The sequence below is a fragment of the Nelusetta ayraudi genome, unplaced genomic scaffold (genome assembly GCF_046127955.1).
Source record: "Nelusetta ayraudi isolate G7.1 ecotype Tasmania unplaced genomic scaffold, CSIRO-AGI_Nayr_v1 ptg000018l, whole genome shotgun sequence".
NCBI lineage: Eukaryota > Metazoa > Chordata > Actinopteri > Tetraodontiformes > Monacanthidae > Nelusetta > Nelusetta ayraudi.
This window is the reverse complement of record NW_027466068.1, coordinates 3,886,736-3,905,990: the sequence shown is the minus strand read 5'-3', so window position 1 is coordinate 3,905,990 and position 19,255 is coordinate 3,886,736. Positions and strand designations below refer to the sequence as shown.

At 48.5% G+C, this 19,255-nt stretch overlaps 1 protein-coding gene across 3 annotated transcripts in view; it reads right to left on the bottom strand.

The window, feature by feature from the left end:
* Nucleotides 1-19,255, bottom strand: part of smtnb (smoothelin b) — a 64,428-nt gene that overhangs the window by 25,522 nt on the left and 19,651 nt on the right. For all 3 annotated transcript variants that reach the window (XM_076025954.1, XM_076025955.1, XM_076025956.1), the window contains exons 2-8: nucleotides 18,734-18,894; nucleotides 15,967-16,045; nucleotides 15,802-15,880; nucleotides 14,730-14,809; nucleotides 7,170-7,257; nucleotides 1,838-2,415; nucleotides 262-316 (exon numbers count right to left, since the gene is read on the bottom strand). In XM_076025954.1, the coding sequence (XP_075882069.1) occupies nucleotides 262-316; nucleotides 1,838-2,415; nucleotides 7,170-7,257; nucleotides 14,730-14,809; nucleotides 15,802-15,880; nucleotides 15,967-16,045; nucleotides 18,734-18,894 (1,120 nt within the window). The remainder of the gene's footprint in view (nucleotides 1-261; nucleotides 317-1,837; nucleotides 2,416-7,169; nucleotides 7,258-14,729; nucleotides 14,810-15,801; nucleotides 15,881-15,966; nucleotides 16,046-18,733; nucleotides 18,895-19,255) is intronic.

Here is a 19,255-nt window from a genome sequence, read left to right as displayed (position 1 = left end):
AAAAAAAAGTAATTCACTGAGGTTGTGGAAATATATACACAGACTGATGAAAAGCATCAAATCTCCTCCTGGTGTAATGAGTTGTTTTAATCTAAACAAAGCAACACATCAGTGAACGCAGACAGGAGCCAAAAGCTATTTTTAAACAACTGGTGGGAAGAACATCTGCTGGTCATTTCTAATCATTATCATTTCTCTGAATAAACGTCGGCAGGATGCAGTGTGTTCTAACATCCTGCGGCTCTTCAACTGGTCCCTTACCAGGTGGCTCCTTTGCTTTGCCGTGCGTGAGGGGCAGATCCCTGTTACTGGTGATCTGGAAGGACAGAGAGCAGAAGAAGAGACGGAGCAACCTGTCAGTCAGGAATGGAGCCATCAGCCCACCAAGTGGAGCCTCTAATCTCTTAAACAAGGATCCGGGATTCAGCAGGGCTGCAGGGTCCGCATGGGTGGCTGCGGTGACACCACACACACACACACACACACACGCACACACGCACACGTGTGCACACATGCACGCGCGCGCTCACATGCTATACTAAATACAGAATACACCAGTGGTGTTTTCATTATGTAACAATCGTGTTTGGAGAGCAGCAGTGGGGCCTCGGTTCTTTTTTTGGCAGCGGGGCCTCCAGGGGCCTCCGAGGGGGGTGGGGGGGGCCCTAGGTTCCCCCAGGAGCCCCTCAGTGTGTTTACGCGACTCTCAGGAGACGAAGCAGGAGCACATGTTGCAGGCAACAATAAAAGCTATGGGTCTGTGGGGGTGGGGGAGGCAGGGGCAGCTTTGGGTAAACACATTTAGAGAAAGAAGCGACACGATGGCGTCCCTGTGACAGCCCTTCCCCCCCCTCCTCTCCCTCCCCGCACACCCCCCTGCTCCCACCCACCCGCCCGCCCGCCCACCCGCCCACCTCCAGCCTCCAGCTGTCAAACAGCGGCGCTGTGCAAAGTTCTTCTGAACTTTGCTGAGGAAAGACAGAAGCTCTGGACGCCGCCTCAGGTGAGGGCCAAGGCCGCTGCTGAGGTGAAGCAGAGACCAATCAGGTGCGCCGTTCCTTTGCGTCGCTAAGTGACCGAAGCTAAACAGCGCTCCCCGTTACCCCCCCCCCCCACCCCACCCCACCCCCAGAGACTCGGCGCTGTGGTGTTTACGGATGCCGATGTGACCTGGAATACAGTGGATGTGTCGCAGGAGGAACGTGTTGAAAGGAAAGAGCTGCGGCGGTTCGACAGCGCACTCCAGTGGTTGCCATCACAGTCAGCACCTTTGTGTCTTTGAGGCTCGGGGCTTTATGTGAAACAGACGAGTTGAAGCGGCATTGGGTGAAAAAAAAAAAGGAAGTCACCCTCTGTGATGTCACAAAGGGCACTGCCAGATTAGCCGTTTGCCTTCAACACACTTAACGGAGCAAACTTGAGTTTTTCTTGACAGACGCCGCAAACAGAGGGTTAAAGATTTTAATGTTCTGTAGAACTGGAAACTGTCATGAAATGAATGTAATATGTATTGAAGTGCAGGAAGAATGTTCTGAAAAAAGCGGTCAAATATGGTACTGGAAGTCCATATAAGGTCAGACGCTGATTATCCTTTCAAATGTTTTTCAATTTATTTCTTTTGTAACTGTGTATTTCTGTTTTTCTAGAGAAAAACAGAAAAAACATTTGGACAAAAGAAGTTTCAAATGGTCACTTTATGGCTGCAAGGGTGTTTGATCCTTAGAGGAGATAAAATTGCCACCGTCGTGCAATACAAGTATAACTCCTCGTCTGTTCTACACCTCGTCTAACGTTAAGCAGACGTTGCAAAGAGGGACAGACCGACAGACGGTCTTACCTTCTCTTTCAGGACGTCTATTTTGCCTTTGGCACAGCCGTTCAGCAGGCCGTTGACCTGGTGGCCTCTCCGCGAGAGAACGCCCCCATCAGGCTGATCCTGGTCATTGATGTGGCCCTCGGCCTCCGAATCGGTGCCGGACGTGTCCCCGCCCACGTACACCTGGGTCGCCTGGACCGCCTGGACCGCCTGGACCTCATGGACCTCATGGACCTCCTGGGCCGGACGCCTCTCCTCCGAGCACAGACTGTGGTCGGAGGTCGTGGAGTCGCTGCGTTTCCTGGCGCCCGAGTCAGAGAGGTCCGAGCCCACGCTGGGCTCCGACGCTCCAGAATCCAGCCGCCGGCGCTGGAAGGGACTGTGGCTCCGGTCGGAGGCCCCTGAGTCCAGCCGGCCCCTGAAGGCAGAGCCGGCGGGAATCTTCTCCGACGTCAGCGCCACGTCCGAGCTGCACCTGGTCGGCAGCGAGGTGGCGCTGCCCTCTGACCGCTGGCAGTGAGACAGGACTGGCTGGATCAGGAGAGACCCGTCGTCCTTCACCAGGGGATCAAGAACCAGCACCATGCCTGAGTTGGAGCCTGCCAACAAAAACACAACAAAAAGATGGGTCAGGCAAAAATAAAATAAATCCATGAAGACCTTTGTGGCTTTCCCAGATTTCAAGACAAAATGAGATTTCTTGTTGAAATGCACTTGAAACAACAGTTAATGTTTATTAACTGTTGTTTATTTGAAAATGTATAACCACATTCTCTCCACTCCTCAAAGAGCCTCTGCTCTTTGTTCAGGCCGCACCTGTAAATAAGAACCTGTTCTCAATTGCTCACTTGGTAAAAAAGGTTAAAGCCAACAGAGTGAGTTTCCAGGGGAAAACTGCTGACGGTGGAGCTTAAAGACCCGGTGTGTAACATTTGGCCTGATTTATGATTTTTATATTGGTGAAAGAGAAATACGCTGCTCATAAATACATTTATAAAAGTGGATAATTGCAGTACAGTAAAAGTTATTTGGTTTTCGTACCCATCGAATGGTTCTCTTTTATATATGAATGAATAAAGAGTTTATTTTTGTTTACAGTGTAAAATAATGCAATCTTGTGCAATCAAAAAATGAAAAAGAACCTTCCAAAACAAATTTGCACATTATATACACTCAGAATGAAAACATATATAAAATATAAGAAAATACATAGATCAATACGTGTCTTGCTCCCAGTCCGTTGCTATCTTGCACATCCATATTTCTAAGGAAGCCTGGTGGGGACAATCCAGCTGCCTGACAGCAGGTTTCGTATTTAGGGTGAACGCTGGCGTCCTCAAATAAACCAACAAAGAAGAAGAAGGTGGACAAAGGTGTCCAGGTTTGTGCGCACAGGCCACCGTAGTTCACTGGCAAACTTGGGAGAGGGAGGAAGGGTGACGATCTAAAATGTAACCACTTGATGTCGCCATTTCTTCTTCTCAAAAGCTCCAAAAATTACTACACACTTTAGCCTTTAAGTTGCACACGATAACATAATGCAACATCCTGGCCGCAACAGTTCCAACCCCGGAGGTGGAGGAGGAGGAGAAGGAGGAGGAAGAGGGACGTGGAGACACGAGGGGACATTGGCATTTCCTGCAGACGGGCCTCCAGTTCCTGAGTGAGATCTGAGAGATTGGACTGATGGACGTGCATTTTAAAGGAGAGGCGGAACAACAGTGAGAGAGAGAGAGAGTGCCATACAAGGCCCAAACTGATGGGGTGGGGGTGGGGGGGCCTTCAGGAGGACGGTGGCTGCTGAATGAGATTGCTTGAAGCCCCTCCTCCTCCTCCTTCTCCTCCTTCTCTCTTCAGGAAACCACAGTCCCAAAAAAACAAGGCAGCATCCTCTCCACGTCCAGCACCCCATGCTGCTGACGGGTCATCTGAGTCGGCCAGCGGTGCCGCAGATGAAAATAAAAATAAAGGAAAATAAAAACAAAAAAAACCCCAATCAACCCCCCCCCAAAAAAGCACCAGATTCCTGCAGCAGCACGCCGCCACAAAAAAAACAGATCTGTTTGGTCGCTCAGCTTCTCTTTTCTTTCTGCAACACCTACCAGAAATAAAGGGAGGGGTGTGGGGTTCTGCTGCTGCACAATTATTCCATTATTGCAACTTGTTGACGGTTGCGTAACGCCGACCGAGCGGGGAAACGTGATTGGCTGCCACCGCCATCCTCACATGCGAGGCTGTGAACGCTTGAGCGCTGCCATCCAGTGATGCAATCAAGCAATCAAACTCAATTACGGCTGAACTTGAACTGAAGCGAAGCCTCGAGCCAAAAAAACAAACAACTCCGCGACGCGACAAACTCGCACCGTGTTGCTCATGTTTCTCTCTTTTTTTTGTTTGTTTTTTGTTTTCAGTTGGGAAGCCGTTACGTCCTTTGTGTGGAGGATTCTGGGAAAATCCCCACAGCAGCTGCTTAATGATAGGCTTGTCTTTTTTTTCACTCTGTAATAAAAAAAAAAAAGCCCGACTACAATTGGGCATTCTGCTGGCAGTCAATATGTCAAAAGTCAAACAACGGCCAAGCAGGGCTTCTTCTTCTTCTCTCTCAGTGAAATGTGTTTCCTCCAGCTGTCGTCACGCCTCAGTACGACAGGTATGAAAGGCAAAGCAACAGGTGCGTGAGCGCGCATCGACCCGTCAGTTTCGACACAATGCAATCAAGAAGCATGATTGTAATGGTAACATGCAAGGAAAAAATAAAGTACATCCAAAATGATTAAAAGAAACGAGCAGTCGTCATTTCCTGGATTCAAGAAAATGAAGCACAAACTTTTTTGTGTCTGTACTCTGTCCTTTTTTCCTTTCCTTTTTTTTAATCTTCACCTTTAGTGAAAATACACCAACATTGGACCCTTTTGATTCAATGTCACGACCTTCTCTGATGCGTCAGCGCTTGCTGTGTTTGACATCAAACATAGTTTTGATGATCAAGTCCCAAGGTGGAACCGTGAGTCAAATAACACAATCAACATCTTTCTTTCCATCCAGCTCATCGTCCCGCGTGGTTCCCTCGTTCTTACGTTAAGCTGACATTGACTGCCAGTGTGTTTTTTTCCAAACGTCACAGCGTTCCACTGCTTGGACACTGTGCTCTCGTGCTGCAGCGTCGGCTAATGATAGACGTGTGCGACCAGCGGTCTTGGTATTTATGGTATTTCTGTTGCTCCTTCGCAGGTTCTCACTGTCAAATTGCCACTGTTGGGGGACGTGAGGAGCAGCGAGTCTCCAAACTCTCTGGCTGGAACCGGAGCGGCACATTCCTCCCAGAGTCACGGCAAAACATCTCATTTCCCCAAATCACAGTGCTGGCTGGCTGGCTGGCTGGCTGGCTGGCTGGCCGCTCGCAGCGTGATGGACGAAGGTGGTCCCAGCTGGACAAACGGTCGTTAAGGTGAGCGTGAGCCCTTCACCGTCTGAGGGACGTGTTGTGTTTGGGCTGTGTGCACAAAGTGCAGAATCAACCTGCCGCTGATCATCGCGGATCATCTCTCATTTTCTGCCACTTTGACTCGGCTGTGGAGACCAGCATCCGCTTCAGACACCGCTGGTGCTACGCTTCCCACATGCCACCACCGTGCGAGTGTCTGCCACTGGGAGTTTGCTTCAAACGCCTCCTCCTTCTCCTTTGTTTTCCTTCCCGCGATGACCTCGGCTCAACCCCGGTTCAAACTGGGAGGGACTGGGACAAATTGGGACAAAAACAGTGAAGCCAGAAGAACTGGGCTGCGAATTCTGGTTCTGGTATCAGCTTTATTTAGCAGAGGTGTGGCTGCTGGGTTTCCTTCTTTGTTGCTGCCCATAACCACCGACCACGAAGGTCCATGGGAAGGACGGCAGTGGCCTCCAGAGTCCAGAGCCGGGCAGGCCCACACAGAATGGCATTATTATGAGAGCCAACCCAGGTCAGACCAGGGCCACGCCTACATGAAAGAAAAAAATATTTGCGGCCAAAGACCCTTTAAAGGTCCAGTGTGTAAAATTTGGCTTGATTTATGATTTTTATGTCGCATAAATGCCTTAAATATACTCTCAGTACAATAAAGGCTGTTTGGTTTAACTACCCATAGTATGGTTCTCATAGGGTAACGCAGAAGAAAAAGGTGGACAAGGTATCCAGGTTTGTGTGCACTGGCCACCGTAGTTCACTGGCAAACTCAAGAGAGGGAGGCTGAGCAAAAGAGTCTTGCAATCTAAAATCTAACCTCTTGATGTCACTGTTTCTTCTCAAAATCTCCAAATATTACACAGATAACCTTTAAGCAGAAAAGGTTTTGGCTTCTTTGCGTGAAGGAGGCTGTCGACCAACGCGTTCTCCCGTCAGGGTTGAAACCGGAAAAGCATTAGGTCAGCTTGTCACCCCAAGCGCCATTCCTGCCGGAAGTTTCTAGAATCCCACAAGTGAAAGGAAGTGCATTCAGCCCCCCAGTGAAGGCTCGCATTCATGCTACTTCATTAACGGCCGGGCTAACAGACCGGATAATGAAATGAACTCACACTTTGAAAAAGCCCAACGTCCTCCAGCCTCTTGCTGGGGGAGAGGCCCAACACTTAATAAAGTCCAATACAGGGGCTTAAACATGGTTGAACTAATACGACCCCCTGACTGCCGCTGCAGAATGACTCCTTGAGGTGACTGTTTTAACGGGCCTGGAAGAGGAAATTGCAACTAAGACCCGTGCACACACATCAGCGAGCAACAGAGGTGGTCAGTGTTAAAAGACTACACTCAGTGGGAAGCAAAATAAAGTGGAGACCTCAAATCAGAGCTATATCAAGGAGGGATGGAGGCAAATGGAAGCTTGTAAGTTGAGGAAGTTGGAAATTATCCACAAACATATGAAAAAGAGATGATAGAAATGAAGTGAGAACAAACACGTGACAAGACTTTCAGCTGATTCACATGGATAAAAAGAAACTGATGTTAGCTTATTACTGCTAGCTAACCTTCCCCAAATGGCAGTCAGAGGTATAAGTGTGTAACTTAACACACTGAATCATTTGCCTGTATACTGATTAATCTGCTAGATGACTCATTGGCTCACCATTTCAAATCTTCCCACCTGGTTGATTTAGCATGCAAGGCGACTCTCTGTCTGTACTTGCAGAAGTCAGTGGCAGTACACCCACCTCTCATGATGTGTCACGTGAAGTTAAAAAAAATGTATATAGCCAATGTATTTATGCCAAAACCATTAAGCTTTCACATGGTTCTGATAGACAAGATCGCGCGTGAGTCTGAGGACAAACTTGACCTGCAGACTAAAGTGTTTGTGTGCATTGTTAGGCCGTGTCTCACCTCCTCTCTGCAACTCCCTGCCCTGGTTGGTCTGCTGGCTGCACAAGTCCTGGATCTGAGCCTTGACACGTTCTCGACCCTCGGTGTCCTGCGAAGAAAAAAAAAAATCAAAACCCAAGGACAATCTTAAGATTCCTCTCGCACACGCCGCCTTCTTCACGTTTCGTCGTCCAAGCAAACCCCCTCGGCTCGTCCCATCGAATGAAAGATCATCTGTTAGAGATCAGCTGGCAAGCTGGAGGTCAGGTTAAACACGCTAGCCATGACGAGGAGCCACACGCTCGAGGGCCAGCTGGAAAAGCAGAGGTGTGTTTTGTTTTCCACTGTATAGGTCTGAGAGGAGAACTTGATATGACAGCCAGGGTCTGAGCATCAGCAGCAGCAGGCTGAACCATCAGGATGGAGGAGGGAAGGTAGGGAGGGAGGTGTCTGAGGAGGAGCAGTGTGTGTGTGTGTGTGTGTGTGTGTGTGTGTGTGTGCGCACGCTTTTAAATCACTGCCTCCTGCCTCCTAAGATGTAATCAAATGCACAGAAACGCACATAGAATGTGCTTGGAGGGAATGTTGGTTAAAATTTGCAGAAATTTTACTATTTAAATAAATTTTGTTGTCGTCGTTTTGTTGCTCTTATGATTGCAACTATCTGAATATTGGAGTCATACCTTGTTCATGTACACATTGATATGTAAACTAAACAAATAAATATATACAGTAAATGCATGCATGTATTTTTTTTTCTCTCTCTCTCTTTTTCTCTATGTCTCTTCTTTTTACTGTGACATGGATCCCTTGGGTCTGAAATAAAGGAATATACATATACATAATGAAAATCTATAAAATTTAATATAAAAATTTAAGAAAACATTTCCCAACCCCCCCCCCAAAAAAAAAAAAAAACATAAGTACGATATGCACGACCCTGCAGACTGAAAATCATCCTGCGGACCAGCGTGATGAAGTAAATCGGCTGTTAACATTCAGGGGCGTCAGAGCGACCGAAGAGAGGCGAACACAACCAAAAGCTGCAGCGACTCAGGAGTTGTGTCGCGTGTAAACAAGCCATCTGACACAAGGATGGGATTATCTAACAATTCTCCCCCCGACTCTTTAAAAGTCTTAAAAAAAAAAGCTCTTCAGTCGGAACAGAAAAGGCCCCGAGGGAGGAGAGGGCCACCCGGGTTGGAACACAGGTGAGGGCAGAGGTGAGGCAGGGCGGGAGCCTTTCTGCTCGGCCAGCCGTGACCTTTGGCCTCATGACAAGATTCACAGGGGACGAACGGCTCAATCACTGGTATGGCAAAGAGAGGAGAGGTGACATTTGACCTTTGACCATCCCTTTATTATTACAATCACTTAAATAATACGGTTTTAAAAACACAAAAAATGTAGTCATCATCATGATCAATACCAATCCAAAACTAAGATTCAGAGAGATTCCAACTGAACACTCGACCTCAAATTACCCAGATAGAAACAAGTTCCTGCAAGTCAGGCACCAACTTGGAATATAGGAACTCAACTTTCAACCCCTAAACATAAACAGTAACAATAATAAGCAATAATAATAAGTATCGATCCTGTTCCTTGCATTTTATTTCTTCTGGTTGGCCAGATGCTAATTTTCTCTGTACACATTAGAAAAAAAGGCAAGAAAAACAAAATCTTTCAAAAAAAAAAAAAAATTCAAAAGATTAAAATGTTATAGAAAACAATATAAATGTTTACGGATATTTACATCTTATAGTGCACTGCCTTGAATAAGTTTGAGAGAGGATGAAAACAAGGGAGAAGGTGAGAAGAACTCCTCGCCTTGTCCTCTGTGGCCTCACGTCATGTGACACACTTTCAGAGGACGGACTCAAAATCTGGGGGGGTTTCACTGGAGATGCCAAGACGGGAGAGAAAATTGGAGATCTTTTTAAAAAAAAAAAATAAATCACAGATGTTACAGCGATATACATCTCCGAAGAATTGGGACTCCCATTCCCCCCTGCCCCCTTTGCTTTCCACCTCTTTTTCCTTCAGGCCTGCATCACAGACTGACGGCCGTGAAAAAGCGTCTCCCGGCTTCTCGAGACGGCGAGATGCTGCTCGTGCAGACCGCTTGGAAACGCAAAGGAAGTAAAGAAAGAAAAGCCACGGAACGCATTCAAGGCCTCTCGAGATGATTCGTTCTGTGGCCTGGTGAGTCCACGCAGGCCTCCTGGCGCAGCTGCACCGAGGGCTTTGCGCGCGCACACGCACGCACACAGACACACACACACACACACACACACACACACACACACACACACACACACACACACACACACACACACACACACACACACACACACACACACACACACAGGGGTCGCAGTCTTTCTGCGAGGCGTCGCACAATCAAAGAGTCACACGGGGACATAATTGTGTTGGAGCCATAAACACGATTAGAGAGGACAAGGCTCCCTCTTCACTCACACTCCCCCCCCCAACACACACACACACACACACACACACACACACACACACACACACACACACACACACACACACCTCCAAGAAAGACAGCCATCATTTCACAGCTCCCACTAAACCACAGGGAACATATTTCTCACAGACAGTGAAGCCTGGAGGATAGGTTGGGGGAGTGGGGGCTGGCTGTGGTGTGTGTGTGTGTGTGTGTGTTGGGGGGTGGTGGGGGGGTGTTCCTGGGACCGGCTGCCAGCCACCGTGGTGTCATTAGCGGCTTCCATCTGAAGGGAGAGCCGGCAGGGTGGAACCAAGGAGGAGCGACTCCCTCCAGCGGTGTCGGGCCGAGAGCCCAGAAACAACAACGACAACGACAACAATTGTCCTCTCATTGGACCATCTTGATTCCACGGGAAAAAAAAACACCAAGTCCGCAAAAAACACCAACGGCGAGGGCCGAGGCTGCCAGAGGGACTCCCAGTGTGCAGCGTTTGCACAGGAGGTTCATCCATTAATGAAACCTTGAGCTCTGAACGTTTGCGGCTCTTCCACGTGGAAACAGAAGGAGGGAACAGCAGCTCCACTTTTTTTTTTTTTTTTATTGGTTTCCACGGCTGCAACCCGAGGAACCACCAGCTTCCAACCTCCGAGTGAGTGGAATACAGCGGAATCAGGAATGAGGGAATCAGCAGTGTCAGCATCACACCAGGCAGGCGAGGAGAAACTCCTGGAGCAGCCGTTCGAGCTCTCTCTCTCTCTCTCTCTCTCTCTCTCTCTCTCTTTCTTCCTGATTTATCAAACTTTTTCATCCCCTCATCTCATCTCATCTGCAGAAACCCTCCTCAGCTCTCACGACAACCTCCATCCGTGGCCACTGAACTCAGGTCTCGTCTTGCAACAGTGTTTCTGATGAGATCACAACCGGCACACACACACACACACACACACACACACACACACACACACACACACACACACACACACACACTTCGACACCTGCCCACACAGCAGCTTACCTGCAGACTGACGGCACACACACACACACCTTAACCGCACACACGCCTGCAGTGTCAACGCGTCTGCACTCATCCCACCAACGCTGATCCTCCTCAATTCAAAGATTAGAAGAAGAAGAAGAAGGACAACATCTCCCTAAGCTGCGAAACTTTGGAAAAGATGGAACAACTCAGCAACAAAACAAATCACAGCTGACACGTGAGAACAGAGGAGAGAACGTCCAATTCTTCAGGTCCAATCAAAAAACAAGGCTTTAATCCCCAATTTTAGCTTCAATTCAAACAAATTGTTCAGAAAGTAAGAGTCTGAGAATGAGAAGAGCTTTTACCTCCTGTCACTGAACGCAGCACCTCAGCAGCAGCAGCAGCAGCAACCTTCCTGGAGTCACGACGTCTCTCGTCTGCTGCTCCACTCCCTCACTCACATTACGCACACACACAAACACACACTCCACCACTAACACCACACACACACACACAGCACCAACAAGCCACTCCCTTGACTTCCCTTCCCTCCCACTCTGTCTCCGCAGGGATCTGACACCCCCCAACACACACACACACACACACACACACACACACACACACACACACACACACACACACACTTTCCTGACAGGGCAGCCTGCTTGACCCATTAACTTCTGACACACTCTGCCTTTGTTTTAACCCCCTTTTCATCTGGGATCCAACAGAAAATGACCTCATTTCAACTCTAAACCAGGAGACTCATCACACTCGACACTGATTTAACTTTGTTTTTTGCGCCCTTGGAACTTTTCCATTGAAAAACAAAACATTTTTAGAGTTGTTTTTTCGTGTCATGCATACATATAATTACAGTTTGCTGTGGTACAGGACAGTTTCCATCCCATGTAAAGAAGTAAACCTTCTACTAAATGTTAATGACATACAGTATACATATAAAAAGTCTCAAGTCAGCAGTAAACGGTTAATTAAACAGGCCAATTACCCAATTACTGAATAAATGCTTTAGATTTGTTTCACTCAGTATGCAAATACTGTGTGTGTTGTGTTGTGTGTGTGTGCGTGTGCGTGTGCGTGTGGCGACTGCAGGGGCCTATCACACACATCCATCTGCCGCGGAACAATTGCACTCAGCTCAAAGAGATCCGCTGCTCTGATGTGAGGAGAAGGAGACGCTGCTGCTGCTGCTGCTGCTGCTGCTGCCTGATGTTGTTTTTGGCTTCATCCCATCCCGGCACAGACAGACTACACTGCTGAGGCGCAGCTGTCTGTCTGTCTGTCTGCCTGGCCGTCTGTCTGTCTGTCTGTTTCCTCGACCAGCAGACTCCCGCCCCCCCCCCCCCACCCCTCTGATCCCACATATCCGTCAGCACCCGGAGCCGACGACCCCGCCGCCGGTGAAACCTCGCAGGAAGTGATGTCAGAGAGCCGTGAATGACACAGCATCCTGTGACGCCAACCTGCCATCATCGCTTCCCCCCCGCAAGACAATGCACAAAAAACATTCAACACTCCCGACGCACGCGGCCAAAGCAAAGGCCCGCGCTGAAAAAAAGAGGGAGAGAAAAACAAGAGCCATTCATTTGAGCGTGACAGGAAAAACGCAGGTTTTGGCGGGAGCCATCAGATTATGATTGACTTGAGTTTTCCCCCTGGACTGCGATACAAGTCAACGTTCCTCCTCCACGACGTGTTTCTATTCCAAAACGCTCCAGATACGACGACGGTGACCGCACGCAGAAAGAATCAACTTTTGTTTTTCCTCCCCTGGAGACAGCATTCATCCAAAAAACAAAAACAACAAAAAAAAAAAAAGTCAAAATAACTGCCATCACACACACACACATCTGGCCCCTCTCCGATCCAAACACGTCCGTTTTTTTAGGTCTTCACGTCTCACTTGCTGCACAAATTTAGTCCTTTATGCTTTTAAACGCAAGAGTGGAATTCTTATGTGAGGGCTCTGACTGAACCATCGGAGCGCCGGCCAATTGAGGGAGAGAGACGCCAACAAAAAGAAATAGTAAATGAAATATGTCACAGAAAAATGACAGACGAAGGGCGCAAATCAAACATTTGACCATCTAAATGTTCATCACGTCCAACATGGTTGAATAATGAAAGTCTTGGCACCTCCTTTGATCCTTCAAACAGCCAATTTAAACTATAAAAAGAGGGACTTGGTCCGAGAACATGTGGATGGATGTGTCCACAATCACAGGCTGCATGAAAATAGTCGCTGTCACAGATTATTTACTAGCTTAACTAAACAACAAGTTCCCTTCAAACTGATCCTACAAACGGAAGGAAAAACAAAAACACATTCTTTGGCTCCGCAGCAGCCGTGGCTTGTGTGTGTGTGTGTGTGTGTGTGTGTGTGTGTGTGTGTGTGTGTGTGTGTGGCGCTGTCAGGTTGCCACATGGACAAACCAGTGTGTGACTCAGGTCGCGCTGCCTCCTGTTGTTGCCGTCGCTGCCTGCTGCATTCTTGACTGCGGCAGCGGCCGAACCGCAGCGCCCCCTGTTGCTTTTCGCAATGACGATGTGGCGACCGCATGTTACAGAGCGCTCGCCTCACCCCTGCCGTGACACTGCGACACTCGGCCAGCCAGTCGGTTGGCTGCCACGTGAGCCGCCAATCGCTCTGCGATAGTAGTACGACTAAAAAACAAAACAAGAGCCTGCAAGAGCTCTGGGCTGGACACATCTGAGACCAGTCTGCCCCAGTCTGCATCCAGTCTGCATCCAGACAGTCCATGTCTGCACTCAGTTGGTCCCAGTCTGCGTCCAGTCTGCATCCAGACTGCCCCAGTCTGCATCCAGACAGTCCATGTCTGCACTCAGTCGGTCCCAGTCTGCCCCAGTCTGCATCCAGACAGTCCATGTCTGCACTCAGTTGGTCCCAGTCTGCGTCCAGTCTGCATCCAGACTGCCCCAGTCTGCATCCAGACAGTCCATGTCTGCACTCAGTCGGTCTCAGTCTGCCCCAGTCTGCATCCAGACAGTCCATGTCTGCACTCAGTCGGTCCCAGTCTGCCCCAGTCTGCATCCAGACAGTCCATGTCTGCACTCAGTCGGTCCCAGTCTGCATCCAGTCTGCCCCAGTCTGCATCCAGACAGTCCATGTCTGCACTCAGTCTGCCCCAGTCTGCCCCAGTCTGCATCCAGACAGTCCATGTCTGCACTCAGTCGGTCCCAGGCTGCGTCCAGTCTGCATCCAGACAGTCCATGTCTGCACTCAGTCGGTCCCAGTCTGCGCCCAGTCTGCCCCAGTCTGCATCCAGACAGTCAATGTCTGCACTCAGTCGGTCCCAGTCTGCGCCCAGTCTGCCCCAGTCTGTATCCAGACAGTCAATGTCTGCACTCAGTCGGTCCCAGTCTGCATCCAGACAGTCCATGTCTGCACTCAGTCGGTCCCAGTCTGCATCCAGACAGTCCATGTCTGCCCTGAGAGTGACTCATGCTTTCTGCAGTGCGTGTTTAAACATGTGCACGTGTGTATCAGCAGTGTATCTGCCATATGATAAGTGCACAGGTAAATACAGCCTTGTGCACGTCACAACAATGCACGCCACTCTTATCAGTTTTTCTGTTTTGCCTTTTATTGTTGTTACCAGCTGAGTTTCCACATCCTTAAAGGCACAGACAGACAGGCCGACAGACACACAGACAGACGGATGCACTTTACTGGTCCCAGCGAACAAACAATGCAAACTATATAGCAATCACTAGATTGAGTCTAAAGTCAATTAAAATGGAGCAAAAGAACAAGAGCAAGATGTGCAAAAGGCAGTCAGTTGTGTAGAGGCAAGGACAAGCCAGGTTTTAAAATCCATTAGTGCCATATTTGCCATTGACTCTTTAGAAAAGTCCAGAATATTACGAGAATATTAGAAAAACTATTATATTATCACATCGACAGAAAATCCCCAAATAATGGAAGAGAACAAGGGACAAAAGTTTTTTTTGTCACTTGAGTTGTTTTTGACTCAACTGTCCAGTGTGACTCTCCTGCTAGCTTCAGGGACACATAAACTTAAACTAAGTTTAAGTTACGTTAAGTTGTCTTAAGGTGTCTTTTTGGCTGAAAAAGTTGAGTACTCACCCCAGTTCCCATGATGCCCTGCGGCTCCACACGCTCAGGCTCCAGGCGGTGGCCAGGGGCTTTAAACGTATCTGCAGTTCCTAACCACACACACACACACACACACACACACACACACACACACACACACACACACACACACACACACACACACACACACACACACACACACACACACACACGTTAACAGACAGGCCGCAACAGAGGACATGGCGCTGATGACGGCCGTTGGAGTGGGCGGGGCTATCTGTCTGTCTGCATCGGCGCCCCCACTAGCACTAGCACTGACAGGGGGCCTCACCAGGCCAGTCAGCTGCAGTGAGGAATGGCAGGAATCCAACTATCTGATCCAGCAGCAGGTAGAGGTTCCACTGAGACTCTGAGAACCAGACTGACCGTCTTACCTGTCTGTCTGCCTTGTCTGTCTATCAGATTGACTGTCTACCTGACTACCTGTCTACCTGACTGTCTGCCTGTCTGTCTAACAGACTGACTGCCTGTCTGTCTGTCTGCCTGTGTGTCTACTTGACTGACTGTCTACCTGACTGATTGTCTACCTGGGTGTCTGTCTTTCTGTCTATCTGTCTGTCTACCTGACTGTCTATCTGACTGACTACCTGTCTGTCTGTCTGTCTACCTGACTGTCTTCCTGGGTGTCTGTCTTTCTGTCTATCTGACTGTCTACCTGACTGACTGTCTGTCTGTCTGTCTACCTGTCTGTCTACCTGACTGTCTACCTGGGTGTCTACCTGGGTGTCTGTCTTTCTGTCTACCTGACTTGATGATGACAGTCCACTGTGGCCTTTTAGCTTCTTTTTGTTTGCTTGTTTAACTTTGGGAACTTTTTTTTTTTACCACAATAATTCATCTACGCTTTCTTGCACACCTGATTCTGTGATCATCACCTTCCGACTCATCTGGCCGTGTTGGAAAAACACTAGTGTGGGAAGCCTGCACTTGGCTCACCTTGAGATTATTCTTTCTGCTCCCTCTTATTCTGCAGTTGGGAACGTTTGTGTTCGTGTTTCAATAGTTTTTGTTTTAACTCAATGAATGAAATAAAATGTTGCACCTTGCTGCTGCTCATCTCTGATTTGCCGGATGGCTGCACGGATGATTTTCCTCTCCTCGTACTCGCTGGCAGCCCGGAGCTTCTCACACACACACACACACACATTAATACTCGTGGCATGAACAGGCATGAAGGGCAGGTTGTGTTTAACGTGTGGTCACTCACCATTCTGGTGAGTTCATCAATGTCCTTGATGGACTGCAGCTTCTGAGACAGGACGTCCAACTTCTCACTGGACTCTGACCTGCAGGAGAGACGGGCAGGTGTTCCTGGGTGTGTTATCATGCACCTTGGACTTTGTAAATTCACTGCGTGATATTTTGTGAGAGAGAGCTTCACCAGCAGGACGGGATGAATTCATTTTATTTGGTGATGAAGACAAACAAGATCTGCATGCCACAGTTTTGGAAATGAATGCAAATGTTTTCTGATATCTTACTAGATTACACATCTTTTTTTTATAGCAGCTGTCACAAAACCATAAACATCTCTTCTTCCTCTTCTTCTTCATGTTTGTTTTGTTCTTTTTACTTTGCATAACTACATCCACACTGGGCCTTTCATCGATATTCCTGGATTCCCACAGTCACGTTGCAAAGCGACATTCTCACATTTAAGACATTTGTTTCCGGCAACTGACACACTGACTCGGTGTCGCTCTCGCACTTGTTGACGATTGCGGCACTTTGACAAACTGGTCATTTTATCTTGGCACCACGGGACGCATCCTGCTGCCGTGGTGTGTGAGGAAGCGGCCAACAGTTGGATAGTGCCCAGTTTTTTGGTTGACAAAAAAGAAAAAGAAGAGAAGATGCCATGAGAGGAGCCACTCCCACTGAAAACATCCTCATGCTTGTTCGATTGTGTTGATTATGTCTTCAGTTTTCATAGGTTTGTGTCTTTCTTTTGTTCAGACAAGGGGTTTGTGTTACTTGGTGATGTGTGTGACACTTCTGAGGAAGGCGGAAGCTCCGCCGAAACCTGTCAAGGGGGGGACAAACCTACAGCCTGGTTCCTTTGAGTCCATCGTCGGCTTTAAACACTTTCATCAGTTGCTATGATTCGTCCGAGAAGGTGACGGGCAAGCCAACCCCAACACCTCAAGACCGGATGCGGGGCGGCTCAGTGGCGCACGCGACTGGAAGCTGGTTGCAGTCCTCGACCGGAGGCTCTGCTTCCCAGCAGGGCTTGCGCTGACCAACTTAAGGCCTTCAGACCTTGTGCTGTGGTCAACCTCGCTCAAACACGTGTGCACCATCGAGCTGTAGAGGATTTGTAGCCACCTCAACATCCAGGCTGTTCCAACAGCTGGGAGTGAAGGCTCATGGACAGGCCATCAAAGAGCTCTCCAGGGCGGCGGAGAGAGGGAGTCAGTGGCTCTGGGTAAGGAGGAAGGACTCCAGCTGGGCCATCAAGTGAGTGATGGCATCTAGGCAGTGATCCTAGGATGCTCATCCTCATCATCATCCCACAGAGTCTTAGGTAAGCGATAGAGGGATGCTAACACCTAGTCCTATGCTACAATCTCACATCTCAGTTTTCTCTCCAGACAGTTTTTTAGAGACATGTGACACCACTGGGAGGCACAGCACAGGACGGAGCAGCCATCAGATGGACGAACGGACGGACAGTTAGTGTGTGACCTCGAGGGGACAAAGGACACACACACACACACACACACACACACACACACACACACACACACACACACACACACACACACACACACACACACACACACACACACACACACACACACACACAGCAGCATTTAAAGTTGTGCTCTGGATTTTGTGGACCAGATTTCTTAGTATTAGGACTCATGTTGGTTTGCACGGTATAATCTTAGTTCTATGACATGCCATGGACATACACGCAAAACTTAAAACAATCTGTGTATTATGAACCTGCACTTTGTTCTTTTTCTGTTCCTTTTCTTTTGTATGTTCCTTAAAAATCAATAAAAATTGCTTTTACCTGATTTTACAAAAATGCTTTGAGACGATCGCATTGATTGACTGGGCCTTAAAAATTATCTGTGATGCGGTGGGAACTTGAAATCCTGTCTGACCATCTGCTGATTGGGACTCGGGACTCTGGAAGTCGTTCAACAGGAAAATCAAAATGTCGTTTTCCAGTAAAAGTTTCATCAATTCCCTCCACATGCGCAGTTAAAACTCTCAGGGTTGTAATTACAACCTGCACGCTGACACACTCCTACATTTTTCAACCTTCACTCCAGTGGCGCAGAACCGTTGCCCCCTTTGTGACATCACAAAGAGACACTGATTCCCAGGATTATGCCTCTCCAACACACACACAAACACACGCTTCACATCAGAAGTGAAGGACGGACTTTTGTCCTTCCCAGCAAATCGACCGACGGCTCAGAGACACGTTATTGTTTTTGTCAGTCAGGTGAATTTTTTGCACGATACACACGGCAACGTTTACACTAACAACAAGCTGATATTGAGTTCCAACCCCCCCCCCCCCGCGGAGTCACTTTCATATTCGGTTTGTCAGCAGAAGCCTGTTTACAGACAAAGGGACCAGGAGGCCCTCAGAGCTGAGCCGTCAGCACCGCGGACGTTGCATCAAAACGTCCGCAGTGAGGAAAAAACGTGCTTCGAGTGTTTATGAGAAGACTTTAAACAGGCACGGAAAAAGTTCTCTGTGCCTGCCGGTGACCAAACTGCTGACGGTTAATTTGCCACGAGTGGAGATTATTTCATAGAAAAGTGGTTTTTGCGAGTGGAAAACTGTTGACGCGGCTGCAACTTTTCCTGCGTTTTCCCCACGTGAGTCTTTTTCCAGAGTCGCCTCCCTTCCCGCAGACAGGAGCTGAGAAACGCTGATTCAGAGCGCTTGTTTTTGCCGTTCATCCCAGCGTCTCCGGTTCGCACCAGGCAGGTGCAGCACTGGACCTCACCTGTGATGGTTCTCCTTGTCCTCCTGCTGCTGCTGCTGCCTGGTGGGACGGAACCTCTTGCTGGCCAGAGCCGCCTCCATGTCCTCGATCTCCCTCCTCCTCAGCTCCCGCAGGGCTGAACGGATGAGGCGCCTCTCGTCCAGGTCCACTGTTCCATCCAGCTGCACGGGAAACAAAACGAAAATAAGATTTGGAAGAATGAAAAAAAAATGTGACACGATTAACAAACAGCCAAATATTAACGACTATTTCTATACTTTGCTTTTTTCAGGACCAAAGCTGGACATTCAGACGGATGAATAAGAGTTAATTCGGGGGTCAAAACTAGTCAGCTGAAAAAAAATCAACATCTCATTTAAAAAAAAAAATAAATAGTTGTGAGGAACAGCAGGAGCTCCATTGACTCATCCATGAGCGATGACTTGATTGGCCCAGTTCCAAAAAGAGAGGGAGATCCACACACACACACACACACACACACACACACACACACACACACACACACACACACACTAGCGTCCA